The sequence below is a fragment of the Melanerpes formicivorus genome, unplaced genomic scaffold (genome assembly GCF_026170545.1).
Source record: "Melanerpes formicivorus ecotype bairdi unplaced genomic scaffold, bMelFor1.0.p_v2 SCAF_12, whole genome shotgun sequence".
NCBI classification, from domain to species: Eukaryota; Metazoa; Chordata; class Aves; order Piciformes; family Picidae; genus Melanerpes; species Melanerpes formicivorus.
The window spans coordinates 14124588-14145459 of record NW_027142364.1 but is presented as its reverse complement, the minus strand read 5'-3'; the positions used below and the strand labels follow the sequence as shown (position 1 = coordinate 14145459).

The following is a 20872-nucleotide window of genomic DNA, read 5'->3' as shown; positions in this document are numbered from 1 at the left end:
AATGTTCCAATAAAAGCAGCTTTCAGATCCAGCTTTGTCAGCTCTGGATAGAGGAACTGGCTCTGGAGACCACCACAAGAAGCCTGCAACTGAGTCATCAAATTAAAAAACCCAAATACAAACACTGAACAAAAAATATCCTACATTTTCTTAGGGATAGTACAAAATCCTGAAAGAAAAGATGGGAAGAAGTGTAGACTGGGACTACAAACCCCACTGTGCCAGTATTGCTGGTACAGTCTCCACATTAGTGACTGAAAATGCAGTTGACTTACTGCACTTAAAAGTAAAGCCTCCCATGTGTGCCATTAAGGACAGCACCAGACCATAAGACAATGAGAGCAGAGAAAATGGAAATCAAGCAATGAATCAACTAGTCTGAGTACCTTTAGGGTAAACACCTTTTGAGACAGGACATTTGGGCTGTGGAAGCTGTTTTCATCATAAGCTTCATTGGAAAATGAGCAAGTTTTTATCACACTATAAATCAAAGTACCCTTTTCCCCCCCCACACTTGCTTTAAGAGCACAGCTGAGAATGAGTGACCATGTACCAGTTCCACCACTACCCTCAATTAGTTTATGACAATTGAGAGATCATTTTGCTAATTCACAAGAACAAAAGCCCATTTTCTGGCTCCATATAAGAAAGCACGTGTTGCTTGCTTTCCTTGCACACCACCTCGTTTCTCACTTCACTGGCTGCACGAAATGAAAACACCTGCAGGAATGGTCTGGTAGCATAGAAGAGCTTAGAGGCAGATATTCACAGAATGGTTTATCTCTTAACAAAGGACAAAATCTTAAATAGAAACAGCATCTCTTCTTTCACAAAGGATAAGCAGCAAAAGAAAATAAACTTCAAGAAAAATCTTGCCCATGGAGTCTCACAGAACCCACAAGGAAGTACAGAGACCAGAAAATCCGTAGTCTGTCATGGATGGCATCCTAACGCTGCACTGGAATCCTCTTTCTTTCCGGTACCACATTTTGAGGCAAATCCTAATGCAAAGTCATCTTATTGAGAACTATAGTTTTGTACTGCCTTGGGCCCTAAACCTCATCTGCAGAACATGATCACGATTTTACAACTGAAAGCCTAGCTTTGACTCCTTTACATTCAACATCCTCTACTGACTTCAGTGAAGGAAAAAACCAAACCCAAAATATAGAACAAGGCATCAGCCACTATAATAAAAGGGATTAGAATTTGATGCATATGAATCCCAAGAGCCATCTGTTTCTAATACCAGCCATAAATACCATATAACAAAAAGGAAGGTATTACTTTAATGATAACAGCTTGTCACTTCACCAGGTCACTAAGAAATGCCTAAGACACATCTGAACAGTCTGCACTTCAAGCTATTTAGACGTCTTGCTCACAAGAATTTCAATTGACATATTGATGGATCTAATAATTTCTTGTTCTCATTATCATTGCAGCCCGCAAAGCCAATCAGATCCTGGGCTGCATCAGGAGAAGTGTGGCCAGCAGGTCGAGGAAGGTGATCCTCCCCCTCTACTCAGCCCTGGTGAGACCCCACCTGGAGTACTGTGTCCAGTTCTGGAGCCCCTATTACAAGAGGGATGTGGAGGTGCTGGAACGTGTCCAGAGAAGGGCCACAAGGACGATCAGAGGGCTGGAGCACCTCTCCTATGAGGACAGACTGAAGGAGTTGGGGCTGTTCAGTCTGCAGAAGAGAAGGCTCCGAGGTGACCTAATTGTGGCCTTCCAGTATCTGAAGGGGGCCTACAGGAAGGCTGGGGAAGGACTTCTCAGGATCTCAGGTAGTGATAGGACTAGGGGGAATGGAATGAAGCTAGAGGTGGGGAGATTCAGGCTAGATGTGAGGAGGAGGTTCTTCACCATGAGAGTAGTGAAACCCTGGAATGGGTTGTCCAGGGAGGTGGTCGAGGCCCCGTCCCTGGAGGTGTTTAAGCCCAGGTTGGACGAGGCTCTGGCCAGGCTGATCTAGTGTGGGGTGTCCCTGCCCATGGCAGGGGGGTTGGAACTAGGTGATCCTTGTGGTCCCTTCCAACCCTGAATGATACTATGAACAAACATTTGTCCAAGGTGGTCAGTCCATTGCTCTATGCATCCACCAGATCTATTTCCACCAGAAATGGAATAGCAGGTTGAAACTCCAAATACAGTAATTTATTACATGAAGAATACACAAGGTATGTACATGTGTATAAATAATACCTCATATGTACTAACCATACACAGTATTTTTAATGTAAAATCCTTACTTGAGGGCTCAAATCATCAAATTTCCAAAAGCCAACTTAATAGGGTAACTTCCATAAGTCACTCTTCAAATGTATTTTAAAGGAGAGAACAGCGTAAAAATTCATTTTTAGAGTAGAATTTTGATGAACAACTTAGCAAATATATTTTAATCCTAATGATATATATATACACACACACACACAGAGCCCCCTTAAGTAAGCCTAAGCCTCGGACCCAGTAATTTCCTTCAGGGGCTGGCACACCATTTTGTATGAGAAGTGTTGGAGTTGGAACACAAAATACAGCACAAAACATATGCAGTGAATTTTGTTCTGTTATCAGCTACATTCAGATTTGTTAGTGATGAAATTGTTTTAAAATCCATTTTTTCTTCAGAAAGGAGTACCCATGCTGAGAAACAATCTTGGCCATCATACAGACAGTGAGCATCTGAAGCTCACTGTTGAGCAAATTATCAACTATCTTTTTAGTCTTTTAATCACACTTCACCTTCTGCAAAAGCTTTCCTCACAAAGCCCACTTATTTTTAATACCCTTGCCAATCACTTCATGATATTAATTACTCTTGTTAGGATGCAAACAAAAGTTCACTGGGATGAGTTCGAAATGACAACAGTCTCCTGTGCAAAAGGGTTTATTGCTTAGTTTCAGTGAACTCTACGGAGTCATAAATTGTATCACTGACTTGAAAGGACTTGGCAATTCAACAGCCAACCTGAACGGGCTGTCAGCATTTAAAGACTAAGAGACTGGCTGAAGCTCTAGGTGTTTCTGGCCTTTTCCAGAAACACACACACACAAATAATTATTGAGCCTAGGACAAACAGAAGGCAATACTTTCTAATACACTCTCCCACAGTTACATGATACTCATCACCAAGATTTCTTAATCCAGAGACCATATCACCATTTTTGTCATTCTCTGCATATTACAATACATTTGTAACCTAAAGGGTGGCTAAAACTACTGCAATAAAGATACTTTCTAACACATCACTATCAATCATGTTACTTGGCCAGGCAGTAATTTGATCAACACAGGATTTGTAAAATGGTTTTACAATCCTGACTCACACAAAGTTCTGGGCCCCTCAGTTTAAGAAAGACATCGAAACACTTGAACGTGTCCAGAGAAGGGCAACAAGGCTGGGGAGAGACCTTGAACACAAGCCCTATGACGAGAGGCTGAGGGAGCTGGGATTGTTCAGCCTGGAGAAGAGGAGGCTCGGGGTGACCTCACTGCCCTCTACAACTACCTGAAAGGTGGTTGTAGCTGGGAAAAGGTTGGTCTCTTCTCCCAGGCAACCAGCACCAGAACAAGGGGACACAGTCTCAAGCTGCACCGGGGAGGTTTAGACTCAAGGTGAGGAGAAAGTTCTTCACAGAGAGAGTTGTTTGCCATTGGAATGTGCTGCCCAGGGAGGTGGTTAAGTCACCGTCCCTGGAGGTGCTCAAGAGGGGACTGGACGTGGCACTTGGTGCCATGGTCTAGTCATGGGATCTGTGTTGATAGGTTGGACTCAATGATCCTCGAGGTCTCTTCCAACCTTAGTTATACTGTGAAAGTTAAAAATTGGAAATAAATCAACTATTTTGGTGGGTTTGGGTTTTGTGGGGTTTGTTTTGTTTCTTTGGGTTTTTTTACTTTTCTACATTTCTTTAAAACTATTGTATGTTCTAAGCTTATGGCACCATGTAATCTGCAAACACTCTCCCATGACACTCGACTGAGTTACACAAAGGGTATTAACAAGCCTCAGGAGACTTCAGCCCACCTAGCCTGACTTTTCATGGGAACAATTCACAAAGAGTCTGCAGAGCTCTCTTGGCTGTGCTGAAGGCAGGTTATTTTTAAAAACTGAAGACAAAAGCCAGCTTCACAATTTGACAGGAAAGAGAAACATTAGCTAGAAAAAGAGGAATAAAGTCAATTATAAATTTTAATTAGCCTTCCAAGCTATTCAGTGAATGTTGGTACTCATGAATAGCAATCAATACTGCATGCTAGTGATTTGGTATGCAAATAAAGCACTTCAGCAGTATTATCCCATCCAAAAGTTAATACCCTTAAAAAAAAAAATAAAATAAAATCACTTGTCCTTATTATAAAGGAGAAGGAAATAAAAAACACTGAGAACTTTACTGGAAATTGAGCTAGCTCTACAAAGGTACCTTACAGCAATTCCCACAATTTGGTAGAGAAGATTTTGATGCCTAAATACTTTGGAAACATCAGTTTGCCAGGCAAGTTCTTACTAAATTTTATATCTAGATCTGTGATTTGATATTTAATTTGTAAAGACAAATTATTTGATATTTAACTTGTAAAAACAAGCATGAATCCAGCCAAAGTATTCCAAACCAACTAGGAGGAACATTGCTTTTCCTGTAATAGCAGAATCCTTCAGCTCAAACTTACATAGCCTTTGGAGGCTTATAGGCTACTATGGCATCTCATAGGACACAATCACAGAATGTTAAGTGGTGGAAGGGACCTCAAGAGGTCATCTGTCCACCCCCCACGCCAGAGCAGGATCACCTATACCAGATCGCACAGGAACTCATCCAGGCAGGTCTTAATTATCTCCAGAGAGAGAGACTCCACAACCCTCAAGGCAGCCTGTTCCAAAAAAAATTATGGTTTTTTTTCTACCCCTTGATGTGGGCATTAACACTAATTAATTAATTTGATTTTTTTTTTTTTTCCACACACTCCCCTCTCCTTCTCCCCCCTAAAGAGTCCAACAGTATTGATGAGAGATTGTCCAGGGCAGTAATTCCTTCTCTGAGGCCTCAGCACTTGCAGGTCTCCGCCACCACCAGAGATGGAAACAAGAGTGGGATATGATGCCTACATGCTCTTACCCCCTTTCTCCCCATGTGAGGAGGGACTAGCACAGCAATTGGTGCTTCCCAGGAAAAAGGCAAAATCACAAGTAATAGCCCACTGGTACTTTCCTACTATGCATTTCCCTGCTTGCTTCCCTCCCCATCATCAATTTTCTCCTACTGTGCATGCAACAATAGCTGAGAAAGATAGCTACACATTACACACAGGAAAAGACTGTAAACAGCTCCCTTTGCACAGATTACAGCCAGTGTTCTCCAGGTCCCAGGTGGTTCAACTCCCCCATACAGTATTTGGCCTTCAATCTCCTCCTTTGTTCAGCACAGTCATTATACTCATTACAGCATAAAAGTTAAAAGGTCAGAAATATATTCTGGGATGATTGTAATTTATACCAGAGTAATTGCTTATGTGGAATAATAGTTAAATCTCTAATGTGGAGTCAGTCTAAAAGAACTGGGTCAGATAGGATCTGGAAAAAGATACCTAAGAAACATTTTGTGAAGATAAACTCAGAAAAACATGACAATAATTATACAGTCACCACTTCATAGAAGATACTTCAGAATAGAAGGAACTAAAAGACAAGCTAATATTAGTTTTCCTTCTATGTCCCTCTTTACCCCTCCAGCTATTCTCAAGGTTTTACTAAATTCACTAGACTGCCAAAAGTGCATTTTATTATCTTCCAATCACACAGAAGCTGGTCTATAAATAAGTTTCCATGATACACCTTATTCCCTTGTCCTAATTTATTTTTAGGATTTGTGGCCTAAGAACCACTCCTTGAAATATAGTCAAGGCAAGACACCCAAAAGTTTTACAGAATTTCAATGTCTTCCAATAAGTCTGAAATCTCTGGAGACTGAGTTCATGAATACCAAGGCTCCTGGCTCCTAGCTCCTCTCTGTTCAGATTTGCAGTGCTGGAAGCCCACTGAAGCCACAGAAACCTCAGAACTCAAATTGCCAATGTCTGCTTATCAAAATGACATGCTTGTGAGCCTCTTCTGTTGATCTTGCTGTAACTAAACATGCTCTAGGGTACAAAATAAGATGTATTTGGAATTACTATTGTGAAATACTTCCTCATGCACGCATTCTTCTGTACAGAAAGCATTTATGTTGTTCATATTCAAGTGTTCCTAAAGGTTAGTCTGAACCATGCATGGGCATAGCTCATCATGTTCAAAGGGAAGGTTTAAGAAAAGATTCCTGCATAGTATGATTTATCCCCTAGTAAATTCCATTTTAACTGAAGGAATGTATACTCTTTAAGACTAGGAAACAAGACAGACAAGTTTTCATCTTGTAGAGTGCTATTTTAGCCCTGGAAATAGTAAATATTCCTCTGGAGTTATGACACAGATACCTTTTTCAGGATCACCTCAAATGAAAGTACTTCCCAAATAATGGCACCTTTCAGATACACGACTAATTCACTTCTCAGAGTAGTTCAAGTAGGCCAAGAAAAGTGCACAGTGCACCACTACTACTGGAGCATGCTACTGTCTGAAGAGTTGTGCTCTTCTGAAAAACAAGGGGCACTTGTAACATCATAATAAAAATTGACCACATAACATTTTGTTGCCACCTACATCCTACTGCACCCACATCTCGTGCAACCTCCTAATCATAGAATAATTTTGCTGGAAAAGACCCTTAAGGTCATCTAGTCCAACTGTTAACCCTGACCTTACAGGTCACCATTAAACCATGTCCCTCAAACTGAGCACCACATCTACATGACTTTGAAATCCCTCCAGGAATGGAGACTCCACCACTTCCCAGGGCAGGCTGTTCCAGGACTTGACAATGCTTTCAGTGAAGAAATTATTCCTCGTGCCCAACCCAAAGTTCCTTGGGTCCTCTTGTCCTATCACTTGATACATGGGAGAAGAGACTGACCCCCCCACCTTGCTAAAACATCCTTTCTAGTTAGAGAGCAGTAAGATCTGCAGTCAGCTGCCTCTTCACCAGGCTAAATAACTCCAGTTCCCTCAGCTGCTCCTTGTAAGACTTGCGCCCTACACTCCCCACAAGCTTCACTGCTTTCCTTTAAACACACTCCAGCACCAAAATGTCCTTCCTGCAGTGAGGGGCAACCAGCTAAGTGCAGCAATCCTCTGTTCAGTACAGGATCTGCAACTTGCACAATGAAGCTAGCAGTAGATTCCAGCACTGTTTCTATTGCCCAAGAACAAGTGTCATTGCAAGTTCAGCTCCAACTGCACAGAACAGAGCAGGGAGATACAACTTTTGAAGCACAATTCATACATTAGACTTTTACCACTTCCCCCTAATATACAGACACTCAAAAAATTCCAGATGTGTCTGATGAGCTATTCTTGCAAATACTTAGTCCAGAACTGAGAAAAATGACAGAAGGCTCATTGAAAGCTTTCAGCAAATTAAAAAAAAACAAAACCAAAACAACAACAAAAAACCCACCACAGACAAATCCATGTTCCCTTATCTTGAGTGAAAGGACAACAGCTTCAGCTGCTTTAAAATGGCATTGATGACTTATGATGACTATCTCAAATTTTATCCCTGCTTTTTAAAGGTATACATTTTCAGTTTGTCAGTGAAAACACTGAAACTGACCATATTAAGAGGCTTCAAGTACTGAAACAGGAAAAACAAAAGACTAAACATTTGGAAGCATGCAGGGAATTGTTTCAATTTACAAATTTGTTGGAAGTTACTATTATTTATTTACCAAGACTGATATTTTGAATCCTGCAAGACTTTATATTGTATATTCAAACCTACACAGACAAAACAAGTTATTTGTCACAATATCACCAAGGTTGGAAGAGACCTCAAAGATCATCGAGTCCAACCTGTCACCACAGACCTCATGACTAGACCATGGCACCAAGTGCCACATCCAATCCCCTCTTGAATGCCTCCAGGGACGGTGACTCCACCACCTCCCTCAGCAGCACATTCCAATGGGATTCATATTGGGCAAGTGTCTTTTATTATTAGAAACAGATGCATATCCAACTAACAGAATGACACTTTTTGAGGTAACTTTGTTCCCACCAAAAATATTCTCTCAGAGGTTTGTTTTGGGTTTTTTTGCTACTACTCATAAGTAGCTCCAAAACTTTTTCATTTTCTGCTCTCTACAAATTTAGAGATGGACAGCTGAATGATAACACAAGCCTACTGAAAACAGACTTGTTTTTCTGCAGACACTCGAAGTGGCTCACTGACCCCACAATACCAAAGACTACAGAACAGTCTAAAGGAGGAGTGCAGAGGAAAGGAGAAAATTTAACAAAATTAAAAATAAATAAAAAAGAAAAAAATCAATTTAAAAAAAATAAGCTTTGAAATGTTACTCTTCAAATTATTTTGTCCCAAGATCTGTGTCTCATTTTGTGCCTTTCACTTCAACAGAACACTGAAGTAATTGCACTTTGACCTTTCTGGTTTTTCATGCCTACACTGTTTTGAAGGAAGAAAAAGAAGGATACTACAATATCCAGTGCCCTTCCATTTATGATACCAAATCAACAGTTTTTGAGTCTACCTCAGATTAATAAGACCACTATCCTAATACAGACTTTTTAAAGCATCTTAGCGTAAATCACACTGACTTAAACCTTTCCAGATTTTATTTCCCAGCACTAAGTTAAAATTCTGTTAACCAAGATCTTGAAAGTTCATCTTCTTCCTCCTAAGACTGACAACAACGGCATGTACCATCTGTTCAACTGCAGTTCAGGAATTTTTCAAGTAGCTCTCAAAAGCAAAAGGGGAGGGAAAAAAAAACAAAACCAAACAAAAAACAGCTCTTCAAATGTGATCACTACACAATTTCTTCAGGAATACCTGTAATATTATTATCAATACATTCTTTCAGACATAGACCTTTCCTAGCAGCCTTAGTGAAACAAACTCCAAAACAGATTTTAGAACCCAAGGGTGTCTATCTAGAACACTATCAGAGAGCTCAGAGAGTATTTTAACTCTTTCACCAACCCCTATTTTGCAAGTTACACTTGTAAACAAGAAATGCAACCCAATTACTGCATTTTGTGACCCAGTGTAGACAAAGTGTAGTGATGTATTCCAGTTAGTCAGATTATTTTATTATTGGATTTGTAATAATTAGGTATAATTCAAAAATCCATCCACAAAGTTATGAGGGAAATGCTCATTACTTTGTGTTTGAAAGCTTTCTTGATATACCTGTATTAGTTTTTCATTGTCCCTCATAATACAAGTAGAGTTTGTAGGCAGCCAGCACCAGAACAAGAGGACACAGTCTCAGGCTGCACCAGGGGAAGTTTAGGTTGGATGTTAGGAAGAAGTTCTATACAGAGAGAGTGATTGCCCATTGGAATGGGCTGCCTGGGGAGGTGGTGGAGTCACCATCATTGGAGGTGTTCAGGAGGAGACTTGGTGGGGTGCTGGGTGCCATGGGTTAGTTGTTTAGGTGGGTTGGACACGATCTTGAAGGTCTCTTCCAACCTGGTTTATTCTATTCTATTATCTTTTATTCCTTAAAAGATAATATTTCCTTTGTCTCTTGACTTCAGAAGCTGAAGTGTTAAGTAAAAAAGGCTTGGAAGTCCTTAAAAACATCTCAGGGTTATAAATCCTTGTAAGGTGATAACAGTCAGAGACATGCGCAGTATATATATAAACACATACACCCACATGTAGTATTTATAAGCATGTGCATATTTCAGTAAGAGGAGAATCTACTCTAATAAGAAAGGAAGAAGAAATCAGTCACAAAAGAACCAGAGCACAAATTTTGTCACTTACTTCCTCACTCTAATTTGCTAGTAAATAGGTGATGGAGGAATGCTGATCAGCAAACACCACAATCTTCATGTTTACATTTGTTGGCAATTTTCTTCAAAGGAAAAAAAGGTTCTCACTCCATTTTAAGTGTCCTAAGACATGTATAGAAAACAGCAGTAAGGTAAATAAAATGTCATTCTTAGTCACTGTTATCAGAAAAGCAGGCAAGCACTACTCATATTTGGGATATCCAATGTCAAGTGGTTAGATTTAAAAGAGCAACAATACAAAAAAGTTTGACATAATGAGTACAGTTGAACCTTGGGAAACTGCAGCATTGCTTCTCTTTACTCATCATGTTTAGGTGGTAACAGACAGGAATCATGGGGTTGGGATGGAATACAGTCAACGGGGAGACAGACCGCTTCATTACAGATACTGTGAAAGTCAACATATTGAAGCACTACCATACTTCAATCTGCAGGACAGCCATCTTGGTCAACTCCTCACTTAACAGTTCTAAGCTGAATGAAAAGCACTTTGAAAAGAACAAAAAGATTCAAGAATTGTTCTATTGACTGAATGAATGCAGCTATACCACAGGAAGCCATAAATTGAAAGAGATTAAATCAAACATCTCTGCTCTTTGGATAAAGACAGCTATTAGCTGAAGCACATTAAAAGCTTTGAAAGAACTGTTTGCATTTATACTGAAGCACACAAAGGATGAAGCTCCCACTCCACTGAGATAGACTGCAAATCTCACATCGATTTAACAAGGGTCAAGACTTCATATACAGAGACCAAACATCTAAATAACAGCATTTACTGCTAGGAAACTGCAATTCCATGCAGAACCATCTTTTCAATCAATGCAGACAGAAGTTATGTTAAAATGTATTGAAATTCAGCAGGTGCACTACACCAAAAAAATGTTTTTAGACAATAGGCAAAATTCTCTTTGACAGCCATGGAGTCTTAAATGATACACTGGTCAGCTTGCACTCCAGCTGAATGATCTTGAAGACACTTAGTCCCACAAGGGCTCGATAAACTGAACCATTTTTACAGTCTTTATCGTTGCTGCCAAGCACAAATGTCTTTCTCAGCTCCAACTGGATCAAAAAGTCAGAAGCAGGGATATTTTGCCACCCAGCAACAGAATACAAAAGATTGTTACACAAACTCCAGCAATTTCTTAGAAGATTTATTCATCTCCCACATTAAGTTGGATTTCAGAGGTGGGTAAATCCCATTTAGATTCAATGTGGTTTAAACATTTAAGTGATGGATTTTACTTGATCTCTGTAGGTCCCTTCCAAATAAAACACAGAATCACAGAAAGTTAATGTCAGTTATTGAGAATGGCAAATGTCAAATAAAATGATGCAGTTAGAGATATTAATATTTTTCTGACTACAGCATTTTTGCTGATTTTATCAAGTCACTTGCAGTTTTGATGCCGTATTATGAGGTCTGTGGTGATGGGTTGGACTTGATGATCTTTGAGATCTCTTCCAACCTTGGTGATTCTGTGATCATGTTAATAGAATAGAATAAACCAGGTTGGAAGAGACCTTCAAGATCATCGCGTCCAGCCCATCAACCAATCCAACCCACCTAAACTACTAACCCATGGCACCAAGCACCCCATCAAGTCTCCTCCTGAACACCTCCAATGATGGTGACTCTACCACCTTCCCAGGCAGCCCGTTCCAATGGGCAAGCACTCTCACTTCCTTACCCAACAGCTACAAGCAGCCATCTTATTCATTTTTATTAGATTATATACAGCAGAAAATAGGAAGTAATTCAGAATGAACTCTAAGGTACACCTCAGAAACTACACTTAAGCATTAAAAATATTTACATTCCCCTCATTAATCTAGACTATACAGTAAAGTCACAGTTTATGAAAGAAAACCAAACACTGAAGCACTGTAGGCATCCTACAGGTGTCTGCTTAGAGCCCCACAGCACACAAGCACAGTTCTCCCCAACTGGGTACAGTTGTCAACATCCTTAAATAGCCTAATAGAAAGTAAGAAATAAAAAAGTTTTGCAGTCATTTAGAAGCAGCCAGATGACAAGAACAGATTTCACAAACAGGGAATTAAAGGTTCACTTTCTTTCTTCCAGAAGCAGGGTTTACTCTGAAGACCTAACTGCATCAAAGCATGGTTGGCACATCAGCACATCCTTTCCAAGGGTTGGGGTACACTCCAGTCTTGCACTGGAACCTCACAAGATACGGAACAGAAAACAAATTGTGAAGTGTTCTTTCAGACTTGTACCATTTCATCCAGCCCACGGCTCAGTATGTAGGCAATATGCACGCATACAAAATTAAACCAGTTGAAAATAAACAGAGAGTACATACAGGCATGCTTTTATATACACATTGTCTGAACACTACATAAATCAAAGAGCAGACATCCTGCTATGCTGTTCTGCAAGAAGTACCTTGGAGTACAGGGAAGTGAATGATGCTGCAGAAAGTGCTTTATACGCTTCTTCATGAAGTGACAGACAAGTAACCCTGCCTCTGCGTGCAGTGACAGATTTAACAGCTCTTCAGATCACGCCGTAAGTGTCTCTTGCAAAATTCCTAACTTATTTTTATAAACACCCTTTCCCAATCATGACAACATTTCTATTTTTAAACCATCACAGCACACTGAACTCATAGATAAAAGTCTAACAGGATCAAACCACAAACTTTAACTTTAGTCAGAGAATATTCTCTTTCTGATCTAACAAATGTCTTTCCCGGGTTTGGCATGAGGTTTCTTTTTCCCACCTCTAGTTCTTTTCACACTGTGTCCTCTTTTTAGGCTTATTACTTTGACTCCTGCTTTTCAAAATTGTCAACAAGGTTCACCTGTTCTCAAATTTTTAACTTAAACAGATGGAGTCCATATTCCTAGTCGCCCTCCTCTTTACTCCAGCTGCAGTTATCAAAGGCACCAATACAGCCTTTAACATGGGCTTGCCAGTGTGCTACTTAAAACCTGCATTTGTGGAAATTAAAAATGTGTGCCAAGCCTTCAATAAGCCAGCAAAAACTGCCTAACAAAACACCCAAACCGTGCTCAGCAATAAGGTTATTTCTGAACTCACAACCCCCCACATTTACTGGGCTTTCTGGTAAAGACCATGGACAGAGTCATTCCAAAGAAGAAGGGAAAGTTGGAGCTAGCATCCTCTTTGACAACACCCAACTGCAAGTGCCTACAGAAAAGAAACCCACACATACAAATGCAGATCCTGGATAGTCTCCCAGACTCCCAGCAGTAGGTTGCATGAGGCCACTTCTACTTTGTACTTCAGGCATACGTTGAAATTGTTTTTTCTCTCCTTTCATTAAGCTGTACAATGATTTGCTGAATCCTCCTGGAGGTTTAACATCTACAACACCCTGCAGCTTCTCCCATAAAGAAGGGTTTGCCAATAAGCTGATGTGGTGGCTTGACTCTGGCTGGATGCCATTCTATTACTCCCCTCCTCATCTGGAATGGGGTGGAAAAACATAAACAAATAGAAAAAATAAATAAATACAAAGGCTCCTGGGTCAAGATAAGAACAGGGAGATATCACTTAATTACCAGCATGGGCAAAATAGACTAGATTATGGAAATTAACTTAATTTATTGCAAATCAACTCAGAGCAGGGTAATGAGAAGTAAAATCTGAATCTCAGAACACCTTCCCCTCACCCCTTCTTTCTTCCCTGGGCTCTGCTTCACTCTCAATTTTCCCTACCTCCTCCTACTCAGCAGCACAGGGATTGAGGAATAGGGGTTGCACTCAGTTCATCACACCTTACGGTAAGGACTCCTCCTTGTAGCTCCCCTGCTACCAATAATCTTGCTATGTAAACCCAACACAAATGAATAAAGACCATTTCACACGGTTGTCAAACACTGCACCTTCCAAGAAGAGCAAGAGTTTATCTAGAACACAACTGAGCATAGGAGTATCCCTATGAGGGATGGCTGCAGGGGCTGCCATCATATGAAGAAGGGCTTGCTAGTCTACAGTCAGCAACTGATGAGAGGCCAAGGAATAGTATAACGCACCTAAAGAAGTATCTTGGGTGACAAAACACTATTAGATACCCACACTGCCTCAAACTCTTCTTTCTTCTCCACTACCAAAATCATTGCAATGTTTTCTGAGTAGTTTGAAACTCAGGCTTTGGGATGACCTTAGAAGGGCATTACATCCATTTCCTGTCACTCTTTACTTTTTGTCCTACCCACAAGCGAACATGGAGAACAGGATTTTCTCCCCTACAGTGCAGGAGCTGTTTACATACCTGAAAACTGTTTGCATATTCCTCAATTCTTTTTCATTCATCTAACCACAACTTCTTCAGCACATCACGTAACTTTTTCTGGACTTGCCAATCTTCGTGTTCTCTTTGGAACAAACTCAGCTGGTTGAGATTCTACTGGGAGCGCAACATCCAAAACCAAAGCATTTTCTCCAGTTGAATCTCAAATGAGGAATGTATTTTCTAACTCTGTTACTATCTTACAAAGTAGCCTGTTGAAATTGGTTTGAAGATTATTTGGTTTTCTGTTGATTTTGTTTAATAAATCAAAAGGGATAAGAACATTGACAGACTATGAAACTACCATTTGAGCACAATCGCTAGGAAAAGCAGGTAAGCCAGAAGTCCCTTTGTATGTATCTCCTCTACATCCCTCTTACTTTCAGAATGCCCTTTTTTTAAAGGTACCCAAGGGAAAACAAGTCTCTTATTTCATGGTCCTCTCCACAGACAAACCATAAACCGGAGCCAGGCCAAATCTCACTGCTATTTGATTGCAAAGTTTGTCTTTTCAAATTACACTTACACAATTTTAAGTATCATCAAACAGGTTTGGAATGCCAGGACTTCATTATTTGCCGTATCTGCAAAAATGGGCTATGGACAAGAGGGAACTACACTTGACACTAGCAATTAGCTTGCTCGTTTCACAGTAGGGAAGCTTTCTCTCCTAAATTAAGTGCTAGCTGCACCACTCTATAAGAGCCAGCCAAGCTAGTTGCTGCCTTCTAATACAGCCTTCTTGGAAACAAAAGAAATGGAAACAAATCAGTTTGAGACAACTAACTTAAAATGAGGACCAAGAGGAGTCCAAGAATATATGTAGAAAGGGATGAAAGTAAATGTATTTGAAGCTGGAATTAGAGCTCTGAAATTACTTTCCCAAAAGGTCCTGTCAATCTGACATTAAAAATTCAATACATAAAAAGTGTTTGAGCAAATTTACCCTCTAACATTTTTATCAGATATTAAATAACACTGTCATGAATCTTTATTTTCAAGAGCCCTGGGAATAACTTCTATTTCATAACATACAACAAGCTATAACTACGCAGAACTAGTAATTTACACTCTGCTTTTTTGTTGCCTTATTGAAGGGCAGGAGCACTGGATCATCAATAAATGTTTCCAGTTTAACAGTAAATACTCACAACAAGGTGACAGTGCCTTTGAGAGCGTCTCATCATCTTTCACACACTTCTCCAAACCTTTAAAAGGTGAGAAAATGAGGCTACTTTCAAGCATGAAATTTAGCCACAGAAATGTCTACCAGGTGCACATACTGCCTTCAAACTCAGAGGGCTGTCACTTCAAGACAAAAAAAAAAGCATGACAAAACTGACTCCACACTGCTTTCATGTCACATCATGTTTGATGACAAAAGACATACCTTCCAGGGTGTTCAAGTGGCACACAGTTTGCTTTGAATTGAAAGATGCTTTAAAATCTTTGAGATTCTTCAGTTCCCAGTTTCAGTACCTTTCCAAATATTACCATTGATAATGAAACAAGCATGGTTGGCAAACATTCTCTGGCTGTGCAATGAAAACTTAGCTATAGTTGTCAGTCTTCTGTGCTGAAACACCTGGGTACTAAAGCAGTTATTAAGCACCCCAATATTTATCTTTTGAGATCTCAAAATCATTTCATTACCTTGACACCCAGACTTCATCTTCAAATGATTTTTTTTATCCTGTGAGACAGAAGAGTCACTTCTCATGAATTGCTTTTCAATCAAAAGGCTTTGTAAAAAAACTGCTCCTGAAAAGGACTATTCCTATCTCCACCTATTGGTTAGAAAATGGAAATAGGAAACCACTGACGTATCTCTTCCAGGGTTTCTTGGTAAGCTACAGAAAGCACCAGCAAGGAAAGTTCTCTTTGCTTCATCCTCTATCACCTGACCCAAGCAGTCTGCCAAACATTTTTTTCTCCTGTTTTAGATATGGAAGAAAAGAAGATTCTCAGGTTTTATCTCTCTCCCTTGAGCTGACATAGAAAAGTACTCTGATGTTATTTATTATGAAAAATATTTATGAGAAACCATTGTGACGCAAAAAAATTCAGACACTGTGATTTGTCTAGAATATTCTCAAAGATTTTTCCTTCAGATCCTTCTCCCAGGCATTATGCTTTCTTCCACACAGAATATGCTGGCTCTTGTCTCCCTGGGTAAGTTGTTTCTCTACCACTGATAATCATATCAGATGCATTCACATAATAGACTTGCCAAGTGGGACTGAATGTTCCATTGATTCAGAAATGTCTTGAATGACTAAGACTTCAAGGTTTGCCCATGTAATTAGTTTAATTGGAATTAAATAGTCCTCCTTATTCAGATCACTGAGATGCTTTCAGATTACTTAAATTCTTAAAAAGTACTTAAAAATAAAGATTAAAATAATGTTTATGTTAATGAAGTTCAAATACAGTCAAACTTTAAGGGCTGACTAATTAGGTCTAACAAAGAATTTGAATGTCACAACCTTCTTTACAACTTCACTTATACATATTAGAATAAAATAATAATTTAAGAGATCAGCCTCATGGTGGTTTGTAAAGAGATATGCTGCAGGTAGTTATTTCTCCTTGCTTATGATGAAATGCACAAATTACTTTTGAATGTGCTGGGGAAAAAAACCCAATAACTTTACCCTTCAGCATATTCTGTTTTATTCAACTGAAGACCATGGGAGGCTGTCCATGCAATTTCCAGACATTGTTAATGCAATTCCAATAATACAGAAAGTGCGCCTCTCTGTCTTATTGAATCAAGCTGTCTGAAAATAATTTAAGGAAACCAATTTGGTCTGAAATGATGATTTTATTGGAATCTATGATAAAGATCCCAGGGTCCACAATCTGCTAGGAAGCTAAAAGAATCACAAACTGCAAAGGAGTCCTCAATACAGATGAGGTTCTGTAAGTGACCACCTACTAAACATTCTGATATTACTTCTTGTAGTTGTTTTTCCAAGGAAAACTTAACAGAGTCTTGGGGTTTTTTTTTCTTTCTGTAGAGAATAAATGATTTTTGCAGCCTGGAAATGCTTTATGAAAGTAATTCTAACTTTCTGCTGAGGGAATGGTGAGAATCAGGACTGTTTCTGTAATCCTTCTCCCCACCTCAAAAACATGGAGGGAAAGGAGAAGAGAATTTGATTTTAAAATGAGAAGCAGTAGAGCACAGCAAAGAAGACGAAATAGGGTGAGATTTGTAATCATTATCTTAGACTGTCTTTTCTACTCGCTAAAAGCACAGGAGGAACTTTGTACACATGGTGTCCTTCCTGCATCTCCAACCAAAATCACCTACTTTCAAGCTAAAAGTCAAATTTATGGTTATAGTATCAAACTTCTCAACTGCACACAAGAGACCCACAAAATGCCTTTTGAATTAAAATTTTGTCATACAGAAAAACATAAAGCAAGGAAAAACCAGCACCAGACCTTAATTTAAATAAACCATTTCTTCTTTCCTCTACTAATCAGGTAAAGGTAAAAAGAAATAACAGAAGAGTCCACAGAGATAAGTATATCAGTGATATTAGCTGCATACAGCACCAAGATATGTTAATTCCCTTATTAATCCTGCATTAGTGTCTTTAATGACAACAAATTTTAAGAAACAAAATGCGTGAAGTAATAAGTAAAAATTTATATCACTTAAATATCGGTATAAATACCCGTAAAGTGGCTATTTTTACACGCTAAATAGTGGTAAATTGTGGCTTCCGATATTCAAAAATGCTCTTTGCCGCCCTCCAGTGGTCAAACACAAAGTAGAACCCAACAAGCAAACATCTCCAGTGTGTCTGATGAACTACGGGCAGCATTTAAAGATCTCCCACGGAGTGAAAACTCACACGCTTTTCTAAAGAAGAGATCCATATAAAGGAGATCATTTCCTCAAAACACATTAAAAAAATAGGAAAAAAAAAATTGCTCTCCATCAACATGTTCCGTGCTGTCTGATTTATCACACAGTTAAATCTGCCCGAGAAACACGGTGTCCCACCAGGACTCAAGGTATTCTTTGAGTTAGTAACAGCAGTGGCAACTCATTTCCTACCGTTAATTTTATTCGTACAGGTTCATCTAAATAAAGTTAGAGCTGGAAAAAAGCAGGCTGCCCACTAAGTGAGCACTTACACATTTATGCTTTTAAGAAAAATAAGCAAAACGCATAGAACGCTGAAGTTTTCGCTTCTCATACACGCGCACGGGTGAAATATAAAGTAGAACCTCAGCACAACTAAAAAGACCAGAACTGCTTTCAAGTAACACAAAATAAACTGAGACCGAGTTCTCAAAACTAAGTTGTTAAAACTTGGGGTGGAGAGTCAAAGCAGACGTGCAGGAAAACACTGCCAAGAAAGAAGGAACCAGGGGAGAGCAGAGCTGGACACCTGAGAGCCCGGAGCCGCTCGGACAGGAGGCCGCACCTGAGGGAAGCCCAGTAGGAGCTCCGCAGAGCACCAGCGCCCCACAGACCCGCCCTGCGCCCCGACCTGCGCTGCCTCCAGCCGGGGGGTGACCGGGGAAGCCGGCAGCGGAGCAGGGATGCTCTGGGTGACCCGTTGTCACATCCTCCCCCAAAACTGCACAGTTCGCATCCTCTTCTCCCGTTCTCCTCCTTTCAGCCCCTCAAGACCGTTTACTTCGACGCGGAAGACCTCAGTTTACGCGCAATCCGCCCGCTCCGTACTCCAGGCGCGACCCCGCAGCACCGGGAACGGCACCTCCCGCTCAGTTCCGTCGCTTCTAGCGTCCCCCTCCCCGGCGCCACCGGGTATAGCCAAAAAAGTAGCAGGTGGCGAGTTGTGGGGGGACCGTACACCTCCCAGACCCCAAACTTTCAGCATCACTGCCTGCCCGGGGAGAGCCGCGCTCCGCGCCCGCGTGCCACTCCGTGAGGTGATCGCCCCGGCCGGCCCTGTTCCCCGCATCGCGGGCTCTGGCACCGCTGTCATCCCCCCCGCCCCCCCCGCCGAAAGACTTAGGGCCCGTTTTCAGGCTGGGGGACAGCGGCACCCCCGCCCCGTCCCCGCCACTCCCGCTCGCCCCGGGGCCGCTGCCCGCGCTACCTGCCTTTGGCGACGAGCGGGCTGCCCAGCCCCAGCAGCAGCAGCGGCGGCAGCAGCAGCGCCGCGGGCCCCCGGCAGCAGCGGCGCCGCCGCATCCCCGACACGCCGCCCTGCGCGGCAGCTCCCGGCGGCTGTCTGCGGGGCGAGGCAAGACGGGAGGGCGGGCGGAGGCTGACACTGCCACCGCCGCCGCTCCGTCATTCGTCCTCACTGTCAGCACCGGGGCGGCTCCAGCTCCCGCCCCGGGACCGAGGCGACGTCACGGGGAGGGGAGACATGAATATTCATGAGGGGAGGCGGGGGGCTCCGGGCTCGGCCGCGGAGTCGCCTGTGAGGGGAGCCGGGGTCCCTGCGCACCTGCCGGCGCAGGTGCCGTCCTCACCCCGCGCACGAGCATCCGGAGGTGTGGGCTGGGCTGGGCGGCTCCCGGACGGGCTCGAGCGGGCAACACAGTAAGGGGAGACCGCGAGGGGTCAGTGGGATGGGAGAAGGGACGAACAGAACGGCAGGTGATGAAAGATGGGACGGGAGGAACAAAACAAGGCGTTGGTGAGGAACGCAAATTGCATCAAAGCCGGGAGGCGCTGAGATGGTGGCAGGAAGAAAGGGAAAGGCCAAAGATAAAAGCAACAGTTTAGTAAATTCAGAGGAGAAATAAGTGACCTTGGAAACCTAACATAGTAAGAAAGCTTGGCAAGAGAAAGTGAAAACCCACAATCACAGATAGGCAGGGATTGGAAAGGGCCTCTGGAGATTGATTCTGTGATCTGAAACCATCTAGTCTGTTAAAGCAGGGTCATGTAAAGCAGATTGCACAGGATCAAGTCCAGCCGTGGGAGCTACAAGGAATTACTGCAAGGTAACTTACGCCCTGCAAAATCCCCTCCTTTCTTCAGCCTTGTCTCATTTCTGCTGTATTTCAAACTGCTCATGAAAGCCACCTAACTATGGAAAGCAAGTACTCACCACAAGATCACAACACTAACATGTGCTTTTTCATCACTTGACTTCCCGAAGGCTGTTATTCTGGCAGAGAACAAGCTCAAAATGCTCTGATGAAATAGCAGAAGTGCTAGTTAAACAACAGATGCCAAAGAGCAAGACCAGAGACCATTTTGCATAATCTCACATAATGCACATCACAATCATTAGATAAAATAATTTGAATTTGGGTCTTTACTGTTACTCCTCTCCATTCTCTTTCTCTATATGATTGCTAGAAGCATGATTTCTTGTGTAAATCATTTTGAGTAGATGGAATGCAAGATTCCCTCCTCCTCCTTCCAAACATGGGGGCGGGGGGGGGAATGGGATGGGACACAGACGAGAGCCCAAGCCCTTTTCCAGCCTATCATGTAACACTTCATCTGCTAGAGAAGGAGGCTGGAAATACACATTTACTGTTCTACTTAATCCTGACCAAAAAAAAAAAAAATCTCAAATCACACCAGTTGGGACAAATTTATAATATTCTTTTTGGTTAGTCATCTAGTTACGAAATTAGTTATGGAATCTGTTTTGCTGTAATCTCTGTTATGAGCTGGAATGAAATAGGCATAAAGAGAAAGCACAAAAAAAT

The 20872-nt window shown here is 41.4% G+C and overlaps 1 protein-coding gene across 1 annotated transcript in view; it reads right to left on the bottom strand.

The window, feature by feature from the left end:
• CLSTN2 (calsyntenin 2) overlaps positions 1-19479 on the bottom strand; it is a 374895-nt gene extending 355416 nt beyond the window's left edge. The window contains exon 1 of the mRNA XM_068145467.1: positions 19298-19479. Within this exon, the coding sequence (XP_068001568.1) occupies positions 19298-19388 (91 nt within the window). The 5' untranslated portion in view covers positions 19389-19479. The remainder of the gene's footprint in view (positions 1-19297) is intronic.
• Positions 19480-20872: the final 1393 nt, after the last annotated feature.